Source organism: Eurosta solidaginis, chromosome 1 (genome assembly GCF_040869045.1).
Source record: "Eurosta solidaginis isolate ZX-2024a chromosome 1, ASM4086904v1, whole genome shotgun sequence".
In the NCBI taxonomy this organism is placed as follows: domain Eukaryota; kingdom Metazoa; phylum Arthropoda; class Insecta; order Diptera; family Tephritidae; genus Eurosta; species Eurosta solidaginis.
This window is the reverse complement of record NC_090319.1, coordinates 252,457,794-252,474,376: the sequence shown is the minus strand read 5'-3', so window position 1 is coordinate 252,474,376 and position 16,583 is coordinate 252,457,794. Positions and strand designations below refer to the sequence as shown.

Here is a 16,583-nt window from a genome sequence, read left to right as displayed (position 1 = left end):
CTCTAGATCTCCAACGTATCTTGATTGTGTTGTATTGTACACGGACCGGTTCCGGCAAAGGAAACTATAGCCCGCTTTTAACCAGACCATTTTCAGCATGCCCGAATGCTCCTGCTACGAAAATCAGTGGAATGACACTTTCAGCCCAGCTGAAGAATGAATGATGAATCACACGGCGCAACCGCAACACACTGGCGAATTTATCAAGCTTTGATCAAGAATATATTTCTAAGCTACTTCAGGCACAATTTCGTAGAGCCTATACCTCTAAACCGACCAATTTTCTGTCCAAGAGCTGACTTTCTTTTCGTCTTCAAGCTTTGAAAGGACTTCTGAATATAAGAAGATCGATTGAGTCATCGTTTCTTAAGCAATCTTAACACAAATAAAGCCAAGTCAGATCAACTGAAACTGCGCTGCACTCCATGGTATCTGTACTTGATAAGTGACTTAATCGCGAAGATTTAGCAGGTGTCTTTAAGAATGTTCTTCCGAAAGAAATAAATGCGGCCTTATCAAGCCCGGGCCAACAGGCAACAAACTGTTCAGAGTTCTATCAATATATTCACCGATGGCTTTAAACTTGATATGAAGGTGGCCGTTATTATCTTTACCCCTTCCTGACGATTTTGGCATGTATAAGACGGAAATTTTACCAATTCGCGTTACGGTACAATATTCGACATTTGTGTCTGAAGATGGGGAGAGTGCGTTTATTTTCCCGGTCAGGCATACCACGTTAAAGATTTTGGATGCATGTGTAGATAAAAGGTCACTCAATGCCGCAGATCTCTCAATGAAATGGCCAAGCACTTCAGTGTCAGCTTTCTATAGGTATCTGAGCACTGAGATATTGGAGACAACTGAAGAGCTGATAAGCTAGCCAGGATATTCGGTAGGTAAATCTTTGATATTTGTGGTCAACACTTTCTGCGGGCGAAATATGAAGGTAGTTTGGACTTTATATTATAAACGACGCACCAACACAGTTTTGAACATAAAAAAGTCACCGCAGTCATCACTGATACGGGTTATCACTGGTAAATGAGATATGAGCTCAAGTCGCCAGGATGAACATCAGATCATATGATTTCTGTCATAGCTGACATTAGGAGGAAATCGATAATTATCATGCTGTGCCATTGTCCTACTGAGGTACCCAAACTCTAAATAAAGGCGTAAGCTAAATTTAGATAATGACTCCATGAAATAGTTTGCTACGTAGTACCTGGTAGAGCAAGAGTTCGAGAATATTTAGAAAGAGGACATTAGGCCCACCCGTATTCCAATTGATGGACTGGAAAAGTATTCTTTTTAACCAGTACTTTCAAAGTATTGAGGTTCAATCCGAAGAGTTTGTTACCGCGGAAACCAAAGTTTCTCCGACTTGGAACATAAAAGCAACTTTCCATATATTTCGGTCCGACCACCCTCTACCGGCCACAAGCTGTTGGAACCCTATAGAAAGGCCAGCTCTTTGAGAACTTGGACATACAAAAAATCAGTTATCCTTTCGTTTTTCTGGCTTCATAGTAGGATGCCCCGGATGATAGCATTAAGATCTGTCCAGTAACATTTTATTAAACTCACCTCCAAGGCGGCTGCCGTATTCGGATCATGATCGTTTTCGACCGCTTCTATCTGCCGAAATATTTCCGAACTAATGCCCGAAACTTTGCGAAAGTCACCCTGTAATAGCACCGGCTCCTTTCCCCCAGATCGTTGTTGTTGTTGTTGCTGTGAATGATGCTGTTGCTGCTGTGGATTAGACATTGATTGCATCTGATTTGTTGGCAAAGGACCCGGAGGCGCCCGGCCAGGACTGGCGGTAACATCAGGAACTGATCTTCCATTTTCCTAAAAGTAGGCAATAAAAGTAATTGACATATGTAATTAAAAAACTAAGAGTGTTAGATCAAATGAATTTATTTGTATTTGTTTGACCAAAATATGGATAACGCAGGTAAAAACTCATTAGGTGTTGGCAACACTTGGCCATAACGGTCATGTTTGCTAAATAAACATTCGATTTAAAAAAAAGCATCCTCCAGTGGCTACTTTAGTCTTTGTTGGTGATGTGCACACACTTCACAGTCAATAAACATAAGCTAGTTATTTACACAGTCAAATCCTTGAATAAGGAGAGCACAATAATCTTCTTATAAAAATTTAACGGCTGTGTTTTTTTATGTGCATATATGCATATATGCACTTAAACTTTATATGGGCTGCTAAGTGCCTAACTTTATCTGCACATATGAAATTGTTGCGCATAAAATTAGTACTATTAAGTAAGGAGGACATCAACCAGCCGGGCATCTGCACCAATCCCATTCAGAGAGTGGACGTTCCAGGTGCATGCCCTCAATTCAGACGCCAGCTTGCAGCCGCACCTAGAGGTGTACAGACGCTGCCGATGAGATCTCCCCCGGCTAGCCCTCAAACCGATTATGTCAAAGTGGCCTAGCCAGGTTGTCGCCTTCTCACATTAGCTCACCAGAGGATACTTGGCCGCAAGCGACCGACAGTAGTGAGGTACTTGAACCGCATGCAAAAGAATCGCTCTGTCCATTCCCAGGTGAATGGCGGTCAGAAGCTTTCCCCACTTTCGTGGACTTCTATACACGACTCCACCCTCCGTCAAAGCAAAACCTGACATCACCGCCATCCAAGAAATTCGTTAGACGAAGCAAAGAAGAAAGAAGATAAAAATTGTGACATCTATTGGAGTGGCCATACGAATAAGCACAGCTTCGGCGTCGGTTTCTTGGTGGGAGAGAGACTTTGTCGTCAAGTGCTGGCGTTCACGCCTGTGGACGAGCATCTCGCCGCTATCCGAATAAAAGCTAAATTTTTGATGAGAAAGACGATGAGGTGAAAGACACTTTTTATGAGCAATTAGAACGCATATACGAGCGCTGCCCCCGTCACGATATAAAAGTCGTGCTTGGCGACTTTAACGCCAGGTTGGGCAAAGAAGGTGTTTTTGGCCCTGCAGTCGGAAAGTTCAGCCTACACAATGAAACTTTTCCTAACGGACTGAGGCTGATTGACTTTGCCGGTGCTCGAAACATGGTCATATCCAGCACGAGGTTCATACATAAAAAGATACATCAAGCTACATGGCTGTCTCCTGATCGAAATACTCGCAATCAGATCGATCACGTTGTGATAGACGGACGGCATGCCTCCAGTGTTTTAGATGTGCGCACGATATGAGGACCTAACATCGACTCGGACCATTATCTCGTTGCAGCCAAAATAAGCACCCGCCTCAAAGCGTCTAAAACCAAGGAACAAAAAACACAAGGAAAGCTAGACGTCGAAAAGCTTCAATCACAACAGACTGCCAATGATTTCGCAACTCGACTCTCACACCTGCTCTCTGAGGGCACAATTCATCCTGAAGGAATACAGGAGCAGTGGGAGCATATCTCCAAATCACTTCGTACTGCCGCCGAGGAAAAAATTGGTTACCGGCGGCCACGAAAAAACAACTGGTACGATGGAGAATGCCGCGTTGCAACCGAAAGAAAAGACGCTGCTTACAGGGCTACGTTAAAAGCGAGCGCGACAAGGGGAGTGTGTGAACGCTATCGTTAGTTGAAAAGGGAAGCGAGATGGCTTTTCAGGGAGAAAAAAGCAGAAGCAGAAAGGTGTGAGTACGAGGAGCTTGAGCTGCTAGGCACCAGGAATAACGCTAGAAATTTTTACCACAAAATACGGCGATAGACGGAAAGTTTTAAGACCGGGGCAAAATCCTGCAGTAAAGAAAACGGCGACTTTGTAACTGATGTCCAGAGAGTGCTTAGATTATGGAGGGAATACTTCTCTGCTCTCCTAAATGGAGGCAACAATTCACCGCGCAGAGATGAAGAACCCGATCCCGCAATCGATGATGATGAAATATATGCCCCCCCGCCCGATTATGACGAAGTTAGCATAGCAATAACCGGATTGAAAAACAACAAGGCCGTGGGCGCTGATGGATTGCCTGCGGAGCTATTCAAGTACGGCGGCGAGGAGTTGGTAAGGCGCATGCAGCAGCTTCTTAGCAAAATATGGGCGGTCGAGTGCATGCCCGACGATTGCGAAGTTTTAACATGCATCAGTACCAAGCGTCAAAATATTGACATAAAAAATGTTGAAATAGCACGAAAAATCATGAAAAACAATTCCTTAATTCTTTCGTGAATGAAATGAGAGGGATTCGATTGAGGCAAAGTTGCATATTCACTGCATATAACTCGTAGCACGAAAATATTAGATCATAGCATAAGTTGTAGGGATTGCATATAGTTTTTGCGTGTATTTTGTTGTTGTGACTTTACAATCGGTGCAATCCATGCATTCCCTGCAATCCGTACACCCAAAGCGAATCGCCCTAGTTTAATATCTTAAAGGACGCCACGGCTATCATATAAATTATTTTTATTGTGCCAGTCATGGATAGCAAATCGCTTAACATTTTATAAGAAAGGAACATGAACAATATTTAAATTGAGAAATTTATCTTTTTCGTGTTATTTTCTTATTCATAATGTATAAAGTTTGACTTTATTTTCACATTTGATTCATAATTTGAGCTCAGCAGACTATGATCAAGAACGATATTTGCTTTTCGGCCCTAGTTTCGATACCGGGTTCGGTCTTGTTTCGATTCCAGTATCGGTTTTGGTGTTGATTCCGGTTTCAGTTCCGTTTTTGATGCCGAATTCGATCCCGGTTGCGGTCACTTACAAAAATGCAAAGAAATGTATGAGCCAACAGAATATGATTGTGCTATTATAAAGCTACAACAAAACTTGCAGCAAAAATAATGAAGACTTCTTATTGGGTCCTGTCATTACCCATTATTTTTCGTTTTTTTCCGTTGTTGGTTATTTTTAAAGATTATGATGAGTCTAAACTTATTATTGTGTTAATCGCAACGGATTCACCTATGACCAACAGAGGTGCGTGTCTCTTCTATTAAGCACAACCCGTTTTGTAGTGAGTTATTTAACCACTGCCGCGAGTCTTGAATAATTGCCGCTAGAAGGGTCTCCTAAAAACGTTATCTAAGTGATGATAAGCGTTTCTTTTTACCCGCAAATGGAAATGCTTTTATCTTAGGTCCCTTTGGACGGGTCAGTTCAACATTACCAAAACTTTGTGTATGAAAAACATACATACTTTTAGAAGCATCTTTAGTGCATAAATCCATAGATGGTTTTAACATAAAATATTCCAAAGGGGAATAATTAGGCATACAAAAGGTCAGTAGATAATTTGATTGCATTAATAGAAAACGAATTAAGGACAAAAATCGCTCAAATCAATGACCTTCGTTAGTTGTTAAGCTCATGTAAATTACAATAAAATTAATGGTTTTTTATGGCAAAACTTTGTTTGCCCTCAAACACAAATGGATTTGAAAAAGCTTATAATTTTTCCATTTATTAAGGTTAATATACTTTAGTGTGGTTAAATCCAAGCAATACGAATGTTTTTTAATAATCAATATAAAAACAAGTAAGGAAGGCTAAGTTCGGGTGTAACCGAACATTACATACTCAGCTGAAAGCTATGGAGACAAAATAAGGGAAAAGCACCATGTAGGAAAATGAACCTAGGGTAACTCTGGAATGTGTTTGTATGACATGGGTATCTAATGAAAGGTGCTAATGAGTATTTTAAAAGAAAGTGGGCCTTAGTTCTATAGGTGGACGCCTTTTCGAGATGTCGTTATAAGGGTGGAACAGGGTTGACTGTAGAATGCATTTGTACAATATGGGTATCAAACGAAAGGTGATAATGAGTATTTTAAAATGGAGTGGGCCTTAGTTCTATAGGTGGACGCCTTTTCGAGACATCGCCATAAAGGTGGACCAGGGTGACTCTAGAATTTGTTTGTACGATACGGGTATCAAATGAAAGGTGTTAATGAACATTTTAAAAGAAAGTGGGCCTTAGTTCTATAGGTGGAAGCCTTTTCGAGATATCGCCATAAAGGTGGACCTGGGGTGACTCTAGAATGCGTGTGTACAATATGGGTATCAAACGAAAGGTGTTAATGAGTATTTTAAAAGGGAGTGGGCCTTATTTCTATGGGTGGACGCCTTTTCGAGATATAGCCATAAAGGTGGACCAGGGTGAGTCTAGAATTTGTTTGTACGATATTGGTATCAAATAAAAGGTGCTAATGAGTATTTTAAAAGAAAGTGGGCCTTAGTTCTATAGGTGGACGCCTTTTCGAGATGTCGTTATAAGGGTGGAACAGGGTTGACTCTAGAATGCGTTTGTACAATATGGGTATCAAACGAAAGGTGATAATGAGTATTTTAAAAGGGAGTGGGCCTTAGTTCTATATGTGGACGCCTTTTCGAGATATCGCCATAAAGGTGGACCAGGGCTGACTCTAGAATTTGTTTATACGATATGGGTATCAAATGACACGTGTTAATGAGTATTTTAAAAGGGAGTGGGCCTTAGTTCAATAGGTGGACGCCTTTTTGGGATATCGCCATAAAGGTGGACCAGGGTGACTCTAGAATTTGTTTGTACGATATGTGTATCAAATGAAAGGTGTTAATGAGTATTTTAAAAGAAAGTGGGCCTTAGTTCTATAGGTGGACGCCTTTTCGAGATATCGCCATAAAGGTGGATCTGGGGTGACTCTAGAATGCGTTTGTACAATATGGGTATCAAACGAAAGGTGTTAATGAGTATTTTAAAAGGGAGTGGGCCTTATTTCTATGGGTTGACGCCTTTTCGAGATGTCGTTATAAGGGTGGAACAGGGTTGACTGCAGAATGCATTTGTACAATATGGGTATCAAACGAAAGGTGATAATGAGTATTTTAAAATGGAGTGGGCCTTAGTTCTATAGGTGGACGCCTTTTCGAGACATCGCCATAAAGGTGGACCAGGGTGACTCTAGAATTTGTTTGTACGATACGGGTATCAAATGAAAGGTGTTAATGAACATTTTAAAAGAAAGTGGGCCTTAGTTCTATAGGTGGAAGCCTTTTCGAGATATCGCCATAAAGGTGGACCTGGGGTGACTCTAGAATGCGTGTGTACAATATGGGTATCAAACGAAAGGTGTTAATGAGTATTTTAAAAGGGAGTGGGCCTTATTTCTATGGGTGGACGCCTTTTCGAGATATAGCCATAAAGGTGGACCAGGGTGAGTCTAGAATTTGTTTGTACGATATTGGTATCAAATAAAAGGTGCTAATGAGTATTTTAAAAGAAAGTGGGCCTTAGTTCTATAGGTGGACGCCTTTTCGAGATGTCGTTATAAGGGTGGAACAGGGTTGACTCTAGAATGCGTTTGTACAATATGGGTATCAAACGAAAGGTGATAATGAGTATTTTAAAAGGGAGTGGGCCTTAGTTCTATATGTGGACGCCTTTTCGAGATATCGCCATAAAGGTGGACCAGGGCTGACTCTAGAATTTGTTTGTACGATATGGGTATCAAATGACAGGTGTTAATGAGTATTTTAAAAGGGAGTGGGCCTTAGTTCAATAGGTGGACGCCTTTTTGGGATATCGCCATAAAGGTGGACCAGGGTGACTCTAGAATTTGTTTGTACGATATGTGTATCAAATGAAAGGTGTTAATGAGTATTTTAAAAGAAAGTGGGCCTTAGTTCTATAGGTGGACGCCTTTTCGAGATATCGCCATAAAGGTGGATCTGGGGTGACTCTAGAATGCGTTTGTACAATATGGGTATCAAACGAAAGGTGTTAATGAGTATTTTAAAAGGGAGTGGGCCTTATTTCTATGGGTTGACGCCTTTTCGAGATGTCGTTATAAGGGTGGACCAGGGTTGACTCTAGAATGCGTTTGTACAATATGGGTATCAAACGAAAGGTGTTAATGAGTATTTTAAAAGGGAGTGGGCCTTATTTCTAGGGTGGACGCCTTTTCGAGATATAGCTATAAAGGTGGACCAGGGGTGACTCTAGAAGTGGTTTGTACGATATGGGTATCAAATTAAAGGTATTAATGAGGTTTTATATATATTCCGATTGGTTCTTCTTTGATATTAAATATATATGTAAGTAGGCTTTCCAATATATATTTTTTATGTGCGAATAAAACTAAATTATTCCACTGTTTTCCCAAGGTTTCGCCAATATTTTTATTTTTAGCATCATCAGGGGAATATTTATTAATTTATGTTTTTTTGTCATTAAAGCAATAAAAACTGTTGTAAAAAACATTAAAAACATAAATCATACCAATATGCTCAGTACCATCTGACTATCATGGTAGCTTTGTCAATACTGCTGTCAATAATACTGTATTAATGAGGGTTTTAAAAGGGAGTGGTGGTAGTTGTATATGTGAAGTCGTTTTCGAGATATCGACCAAAATGTGGACCAGGGTGACCCAGAACATTATCTTTCGGGTACCGCTAATTTATTTATATATGTAATACCACGAACAGTATTCCTGTCATGATTCCAAGGGCTTTTGATTTCGCTCTGCAGAACTTTTTCATTTTCTTTTACTTAATATGGTACATGTCACACCCATTTTACAAAGTTTTTTTCTAAAGTTATATTTTGCGCCAATAGAACAATCCAATTACCATGTCTGATCCCTTTTTTCGTATTTGGTATAGAATTATGGCATTTTTTTAATTTTTCGTAATTTTCGAAATCGAAAAATTGGGCGTGGTCATAATCGGATTTCGGCCATTTTTATACCTATACAAAGTGAGTTCATATAAGTACGTGAACTGAGTTTAGTAAAGATATATCGATTTTTGCTCAAGTTATCGTGTTATCGGCCGAGCGGAAGGACAGACGGTCGACTGTGTATAAAAACTGGGCGTGGCTTCGACCGATTCCGCCCTTTTTCACAGAAAACAGTTATCGTCCTAGAATCTAAGCCCCTACCAAATTTCACAAGGATTGCTGAATTTTTGTTCGACTTATGGCATTAAAAGTATCCTAGAAAATTGAATGAAAAAGGGAGGAGCCACGCCCATTTTGAAATTTTCTTTAATTTTTGTAATTTGTTGCACCATATTATTACTGGAGTTGAATGTTGACATAATTTACTTATATACTGTAAAGATATTAAATTTTTTGTTAAAATTTGACTTAAAAAAAATTTTTTTTCAAAGTGCGCGCTGTCTTTCTCCGATTTCGCTAATTTTTATTTAGCACACATACAGTAATAGGAGTAACGTGCCTGCCAAATTGCATAATGATATCTTCAACGACTGCCAAATTACAGCTTGCAAAAGTTTTAAATTACCTTCTTTTAAAAGTGGGCGGTGCCACGCCCATTGTCCAAAATTTTACTAGTTTTCTATTTTGTGTCATAAGTTCAACTCACCTACCAAGTTTCATCGCTTTATCCGTCTTTGGTAATGAATTATCGCACTTTTTGTGTTTTTCCAAATCTTCGATATCGAAAAAGTGGGCGTGGTTATAGTCCAATTTCGTTCATTTTAAATAGCGATCTAAGATGTGTGCCCTGGAACCTACCTACCAAATTTCATCGAGATACCTCAAAATTTACTCAAGTTATTGTGTTAACGGACGGACGGACGGACGGACATGGCTCAATCGAATTTTTTTTCGATACTGATGATTTTGATATATGGAAGTCTATATCTATCTCGATTCCTTTATACCTGCACAACCAACCGTTATCCAATCAAAGTTATTATACTCTGTGAGCTCTGCTCAACTGAGTATAATATATAACATACATATATACACGTATGTACATATGAATGACTGTGTTTAGAAAAGCATATGTAAAAGAAAAACCGCTTTTTTTTTGCCCATCGCGATACCACACAAATCGTATGTCGAATTACATACAGTTTAAGTTTGAATTTTGAGCTCAAATAACTATTAAACGAGTTAACTTAGCGAGAAGTCTTCTTCGACCTTTTTCGTTGACCATTCAATTTTCTATAAAGGTGGGTTCAGTTAGTGATTTGGGTACATAGGGTCAGAGGTCTGGTACATTTTTTATAAAAACGCGAGTTGGAATCGAGCTCAAGGCCTAACAATAATTATTTTATCATTATTATTGTTATGATATATTTTTTCTTAATTGATCGATTCAAACAACAAAAATTGTTTTTATAAAAACTTTACAATTACCCATACGATGTGTATAAAAACTCTAAATGAAAAGCTAAAATTTTTAGAGACAATTTTTTTGGATGTCCTGAGCAATATTTTCAGCTTACCAGAGGAAAAAAAATTTCTTAGTATAAACCTTATTATAAATTTCAGTATACCGCCCACAATTTTCTGTATCTCCAATTTCAATGAAACTTTTTAGAGTAACTATTCTATTGTACCTAAACTTATAAGCCAAAAAGTAAGACTTAATATTACGGGTTGCAAAGATACAGATGAAAATTTTATTATATTAAACCGTATTTGTAAATATACTTATTGGCTGCATTCCATGGCATTTTCCCCTAGTTTTCAATGAGCGTAGGTGATGCTCGAAAACAAAAGTCTGTCGGAAAACTTCAAATATTCTTCTACTGTCATCATAAAGTCAACTCAAATATGATGTTTCATCACTTTAGCGGTCTATGGTAATGAATTGTCGCATTTTTCCATTTTTTGCCAGTGTACTGAGTTTGACAAAGATATCGCAAGGATGGATGGCAATGGCTCAATCGAAACCTTTTTCGATGCTTGTAAGGAAGTCTATATATATCTCGATTCCTTTATGTTATTACATACCACCATTATCTAACTAAAGTTATAATACCCTTGTGTACAAGTATACGCTGGGAATAAACATTTTCTTAAATTTTTCATAACGCTTTGCCCCGGACTTGAACCTAGAACCCTCGGTTTGGTAGGAGGAAACGCAAACACCATACCAGTACGGCCGCTGATATTGATAATAATTGAAAATATTGGTCGATATATCAATCCCCAAAAACGGACCTTAGTGACTTGATTCTCGATTTTACTCTGTTCAGAACAATTCCATAGCCCACATGTTTTAATTTCTCATTTAAAAATGTTATTTCAATCACCTTCTGTGTTTATGAAATCTGTATTCGAATGTCAAGAACAAAGTAAATTATATGGCATTCTCGAAAACGTTCGAGCAAAGCTCAATCGTCCAAGTATGTAGACTTATGTTTGCATGGGGACAAAATTGTTCTTCATTATAAGCGGTTAATGATTTTCGGCTTTTGCTCTGCTTCCTAAACATTTGCGCAATGGCGACTGCAAGAAACGAAGAAGACTCCGTGATGAGTTGTGCGTGGTTTACGCAGACATCCACATAGTCCAGCGAACTCAAAAAGCAGCGGCTATGCTGGTTAGGCCATGTTGTGCAAATGAAAACGACGATTCGGCTAAGAAAGTATTTTTATCGAACCCCGCCTTGGAAGCAGAGGAATAGGGCGGCCCCCACTCTGCTGGAAGGACCAGGTGGAAAACGATTTAAGTTCCCTTGGTGTGACCAATTGGCGCCAGTTAGCAGAGCGCAAAGCGACTGGCGCACCTTGTTGGACGGTCATGGCCGTATAAACAGTTAAGCGCCAATTAAGTAAGTCCTAGAGCTGTAATTTTTTTACATACTAGCCCCAAAAAAGGTTTGCAATACTTTCCAAAATAATATTTCCATTAAAATTTTCATAACAGCTCTATTAAATTAAAGAGAGAAACGGTTGTGTAACCTTGTAGTGTTTTTATCGTAGCACATACATAGCAAAATATCTTTAAAAAAATTACAGTATAAGTTTTATAGTTTCTCCATTTTCCATTTAGTTGATACTCCACTAAACACACAATTTCACTTAAGTAAAAATTTCGCATAAACAACGACTTGAGCAACATCTTTCAATTTAGATTTCCAATTTAGTTAAGGTATTGTTTAATTTAGTTTATTAGAAATGACCTACCACTTAGCCAACATTTAACCGCCATTTCAACTTTGGCACAGCCTGCAATCAACGTTAGCAATCTTCATTCATCTCACTTTCAGTCATGCTGTGGCTGACAACTATTTACAATTGCATTAATAATAAATAACATAAAAACAACAAAAAGCCATAAGCTCGTGTCAACGTTCGAGTCTTTCGAAAACCTTTTAAATGCTTTCTTAGCATCACAATAAATCTATATAATACATACATACATGAGTACGTACCGAAAAACGTATTTAAAAAATAATAAATGCAAGGCGCGATATACTTCCGAAGATATTTAGGCCGATATTCTCCTACAATTTGCGTCATGTTTATTTTAATTGGCGGGACGGCACCTACGTGTTTTATGCCGACTGCCAACGGCATCTGCAAAGGAGAAGAGTTTTCACTGAGAAGCCTTTTATGGCAGAAATAAACTCGAAGTGTTTTCGAAATTACTGCCGAGGGGCGACCCCTATTAGAAAAACTTTTTCTAATTTTCTATTTGCAAAAAACTACAACAAACAAGTAAGGAAGGCTAAGTTCGGGTGTAACCGAACATTTCATACTCAGTTGAGAGCTATGGAGACAAAATAAGGGAAAACACCATGTAGGAAAATGAAGGGTAACCCTGGAATGTGTTTGTATGACATGTGTATCAAATGGAAGATATTAAAGAGTATTTTATGAGGGAGTGGGCCATAGGCCCAGGGCTGACTAAATTTTTTGTACGATATGAGTATCAAATGAAAGGTATTAATGAGTATTTTAAAAGGGCGTGGGCCTTCGTTCTATAGGTGGACGCCTTTTCGAGGTATCTCCACAAAGGTGGACCAGGGGTGACTCTAGAATTTGTTTGTACGATATGGGTATCAAATGAAAGGTGCTAATGAGTATTTTAAAAGGGAGTGGGCCTTAGTTCTATAGGTGGACGCCTTTTTAAGATATTGCCATAAAGGTGGACCAGGGGTGACACTAGAATGTGTTTGTACAATATGGGTATCAAATGAAAGGTGTTAATGAGTATTTTAAAAAGGAGTGGACCTAAGTTCTATAGGTGGACGCCTTTTCGAGATATCGCCATAAAGGTGGACCAGGGGTGACTCTAGAATGCGTTTATACGATATGGGTATCAAACGAAAGGTGTTAATGGGTATTTTAAAAGGGAGTGGGCCTTAGTTCTATGGGTGGACGCCTTTTCGATATATCGCCATAAAGGTGGACCAGGGGTGACTCTAGAATGCGTTTGTACGATTTGGGTATCAAACGAAAGGTGTTAATGGGTATTTTAAAAGGGAGTGGGCCTTAGTTCTATGGGTGGACGCCTTTTCGATATATCGCCATAAAGGTGGACCAGGGGTGACTCTAGAATGCGTTTGTACGATTTGGGTATCAAACGAAAGGTGTTAATGGGTATTTTAAAAGAGAGTGGGCCTTAGTTCTATGGGTGGACGCCTTTTCGAGATATCGCCATAAAGGTGGACCAGGGGTGACTCTAGAATGCGTCTGTACAATATGGGTATCAAACGAAATGTGTTAATGGGTATTTTAAAAGAGAGTGGGCCTTAGTTCTATCGGTGGATGCCTTTTCGAGATATTTCCATAAAGGTGGGCCATGGGTGACTCTAGAATTTGTTTGTACGATATGGGTATCAAATGAAAGGTATTAATGAGGGTTTTAAAAGGGAGTGACCCCTAGTCGTATATGTGAAGGCGTTTTCGAGATATCGGCCAAAATGTGGACCAGGGTGACCCAAACTAACATCCATTGGTTACCGCTAATTTCTTTATATATGTAATACCACGAATAGTATTCCGCCATGATTCCAAGGGCTTTTGATTTCGCCCTACAGAACTTTTTCACTTTCTTCTACTTAATATGGTAGGTGGCACACCCATTTTACAAAGTTTTTTTCTAAAGTTATATTTTACGCCAATAAACCAATCCAATTATGATTTTTCATCCCTTTTTCCGTATTTGGTACGGAATTATGGCATTTTTTTCATTTTTCGTAATTTTCGATATTGAAAAAGTGGGCGTGGTTATAGTCGGATTTCGGCCATTTTTTATGACAATACAAAGTGAGTTCAACAACAACAACAACAGTTCAGATAAGTACGTGAACTGAGTTTAGTAAAGATATATCGATTTTTGCTGAAGTTATCGTGTTAACGGCCGAGCGGAAGAACAGACGGTCGACTGTGTATAAAAACTGGGCGTGGCTTCAACCACGCCCATTTTCACAGAAAACAGTTATCGTCATAGAATCTATGCACGTACCAAATTTCACAAGGATTGGTAAATTTTTGTTCGATTTATGGCCTTAAATGTATTCTAGACGAATTAAATGAAAAAGGGCGGAGCCGCGCCCATTTTGAAATTTTCTTTTAATTTTGTAATTTTGTTGCACCATATCATTGCTGGAGTTGAATGTTGACATAATTTACTTATATACTGTAAAGGTATTAAATTTTTTGTTAAAATTTGAATTTAAAAAAAATTTTTTTTAAAAGTGGGCGTGGTCGTCCTCCGATTTTGCTAATTTTTATTAAGCATACATATAGTAATAGTAGTAACGCTCCTGCCAAATTTCATTATGAGATCTTCAACGACTGCCAAATTACATCTTGCAAAACTTTTAAATTACCTTCTTCTAAAAGTGGGCGTTGTCACGCCCATTGTCCAAAATTTTACTAGTTTTCTATTTTGTGTTATAAGTTCAACTCACCTACCAAGTTTCATCGCTTTATCCGTCTTTGGTAATGAATTATCGCACTTTTTGTGTTTTTCCAAATCTTCGATATCGAAAAAGTGGGCGTGGTTATAGTCCGATTTCGTTCATTTTAAATAGCGATCTGAGATGAGTGCCCAGGAACCTACATACCAAATTTCATCAAGATACCTCAAAGTTTACTCAAGTTATCGTGTTAACGGACGGACATGGCTCAATCAAATTTTTTTTCGATACTGATGATTTTGATATATGGAAGTCTATATCTATCTCGATTCCTTTATACCTGTACAACCAATCGTTATCCAATCAAAGTTTATATACTCTGTGAGCTCTGCTCAACTGAGTATAAAAACATTACACCACGGCGGCCGCCCATACATACATATTTACGCCTCTCAATTTGAGGTTGAACTGTTATACATAAAAACACAAAAAATATGAACGAACGTTCACACAAAATTCTGTCAATTGCCAGATTACGAACCTATAGTAAGTGACGATGCAGTTTGGAAAGTGCACTTGCCCATTTCCATTCAAAGGGTGTTTCTTACTTATGAAACTATTTTAGAGACTTTCATACTATCCAGAGTCAAGACAATTTTTCTTTAACCTTTTCAGTTATGAATGTCTTTGACCAAGTTCAATTGCTGACCAATGGAAATTACGGGGATTACGCTCAAAATCAGAACTGCTCAACCCCTATACACTTGTTGCACTTTTGTTTTTGTTTTGCCCTGAATAATAGGCACAGATACATATTTGCACTTTAAATATAATAAAATATTTTCATAGCAATCACATATTCGCTCACATATAAATTCGACTCATATGAAAGTGCACTTCCATATGAAGTCAAAGCACTTCGGCATGATATTCCAACTTGCATTGAAATTTTTCCCTGTAATGGACTAACTGGGAAGATTACGGAGAGAGTCGATTTCATGAAGCGGCACAACATCCGCATTGCTGCGATTCAAGAGACTAAACTCACAGCAAGATCTGCATTGCAGACCTGCTCTGGGTATAACGTCCACAGGAAAGACCGCGAGAGCGGAAATGGAGGCGGTCTCGCGTTTATCATACACCACTCTGTGCAATATTATATATTTGATCCTGGCATCGACCGCAGGGACAATGTCTTAGAACGTCAAGGCCTATCTGTCCGGTCAGGCGATGCAAACCTAGAAATCATCAACATCTACATCCCTCCTGCCACCTGTTGCCCCAGTGGATACCGCCCTAATATCAGAGCCTTACTCACTGGCAACAATCGCATTATCTTAGGTGATTTCAATGCCCATCATGATCTATGGCATTCAAACTTGCGGGCGGACAGTAGGGGTGAGATGTTGGCGGATCAAATAGAAGAAACGACGTTCTGCGCAATAAACGGAGACACCCCCACACATATGGTAAGAAGCTGTCACAGTTCGCCAGATATCTCAATCGTGAGCGCAGAACTCGTAAACTGCGTCAACTGGCAGCCGATGGTAACATTGGCATCTGACCACCTGCCCATACTTATTTCGCTTGAGCGTACCGCCGACTTCATCGTCACTGAAAAACGCACTTTCATAAACTTCAAAAAAGGAAAGTGGGAAGAATATAAATCCTTTACAGACAGCCGATTTGCTGCCCTCCCTATCACGACTGATGCCCGCCAAGGGGAGCGTGCCTTCCGTAAGGTCATTAAATCCGCCTCGGCACATTTCATTACCGCCGGGAGAATTCCCGAAATCCGGCCCACTTCCCGGCGGAGGCCGCAAACTTAGCGAGAGAACGTGACCTTATAAGACAGCTTGATCCAGGCGACCCCCAAATAAGGGATATAAACCAACGCATCAGATTGCTTGTGGATGAACACATGCGGGCGAAATGGGAGGAGCACCTAAGAGGTTGTAACCTCTCTACCGGTGTGGGTAAACTTTGGTCCACCGTA

At 39.3% G+C, this 16,583-nt stretch overlaps 1 protein-coding gene and 1 pseudogene across 6 annotated transcripts in view; one reads left to right on the top strand and one right to left on the bottom strand.

Moving 5' to 3' along the window:
- Positions 1 to 16,583, bottom strand: part of RhoGAP100F (Rho GTPase activating protein at 100F) — a 154,376-nt gene that overhangs the window by 34,975 nt on the left and 102,818 nt on the right. For all 6 annotated transcript variants that reach the window (XR_010948825.1, XR_010948826.1, XR_010948827.1 and 3 more), the window contains exon 2: positions 1,591 to 1,857. Coding sequence is in view for 3 of the 6 variants with exons in the window: in XM_067760365.1 (XP_067616466.1) it covers positions 1,591 to 1,857 (267 nt within the window). In the remaining 3 variants the exon portion in view is untranslated. The remainder of the gene's footprint in view (positions 1 to 1,590; positions 1,858 to 16,583) is intronic.
- On the top strand, positions 2,583 to 4,194 carry LOC137249781 (uncharacterized; annotated as a pseudogene).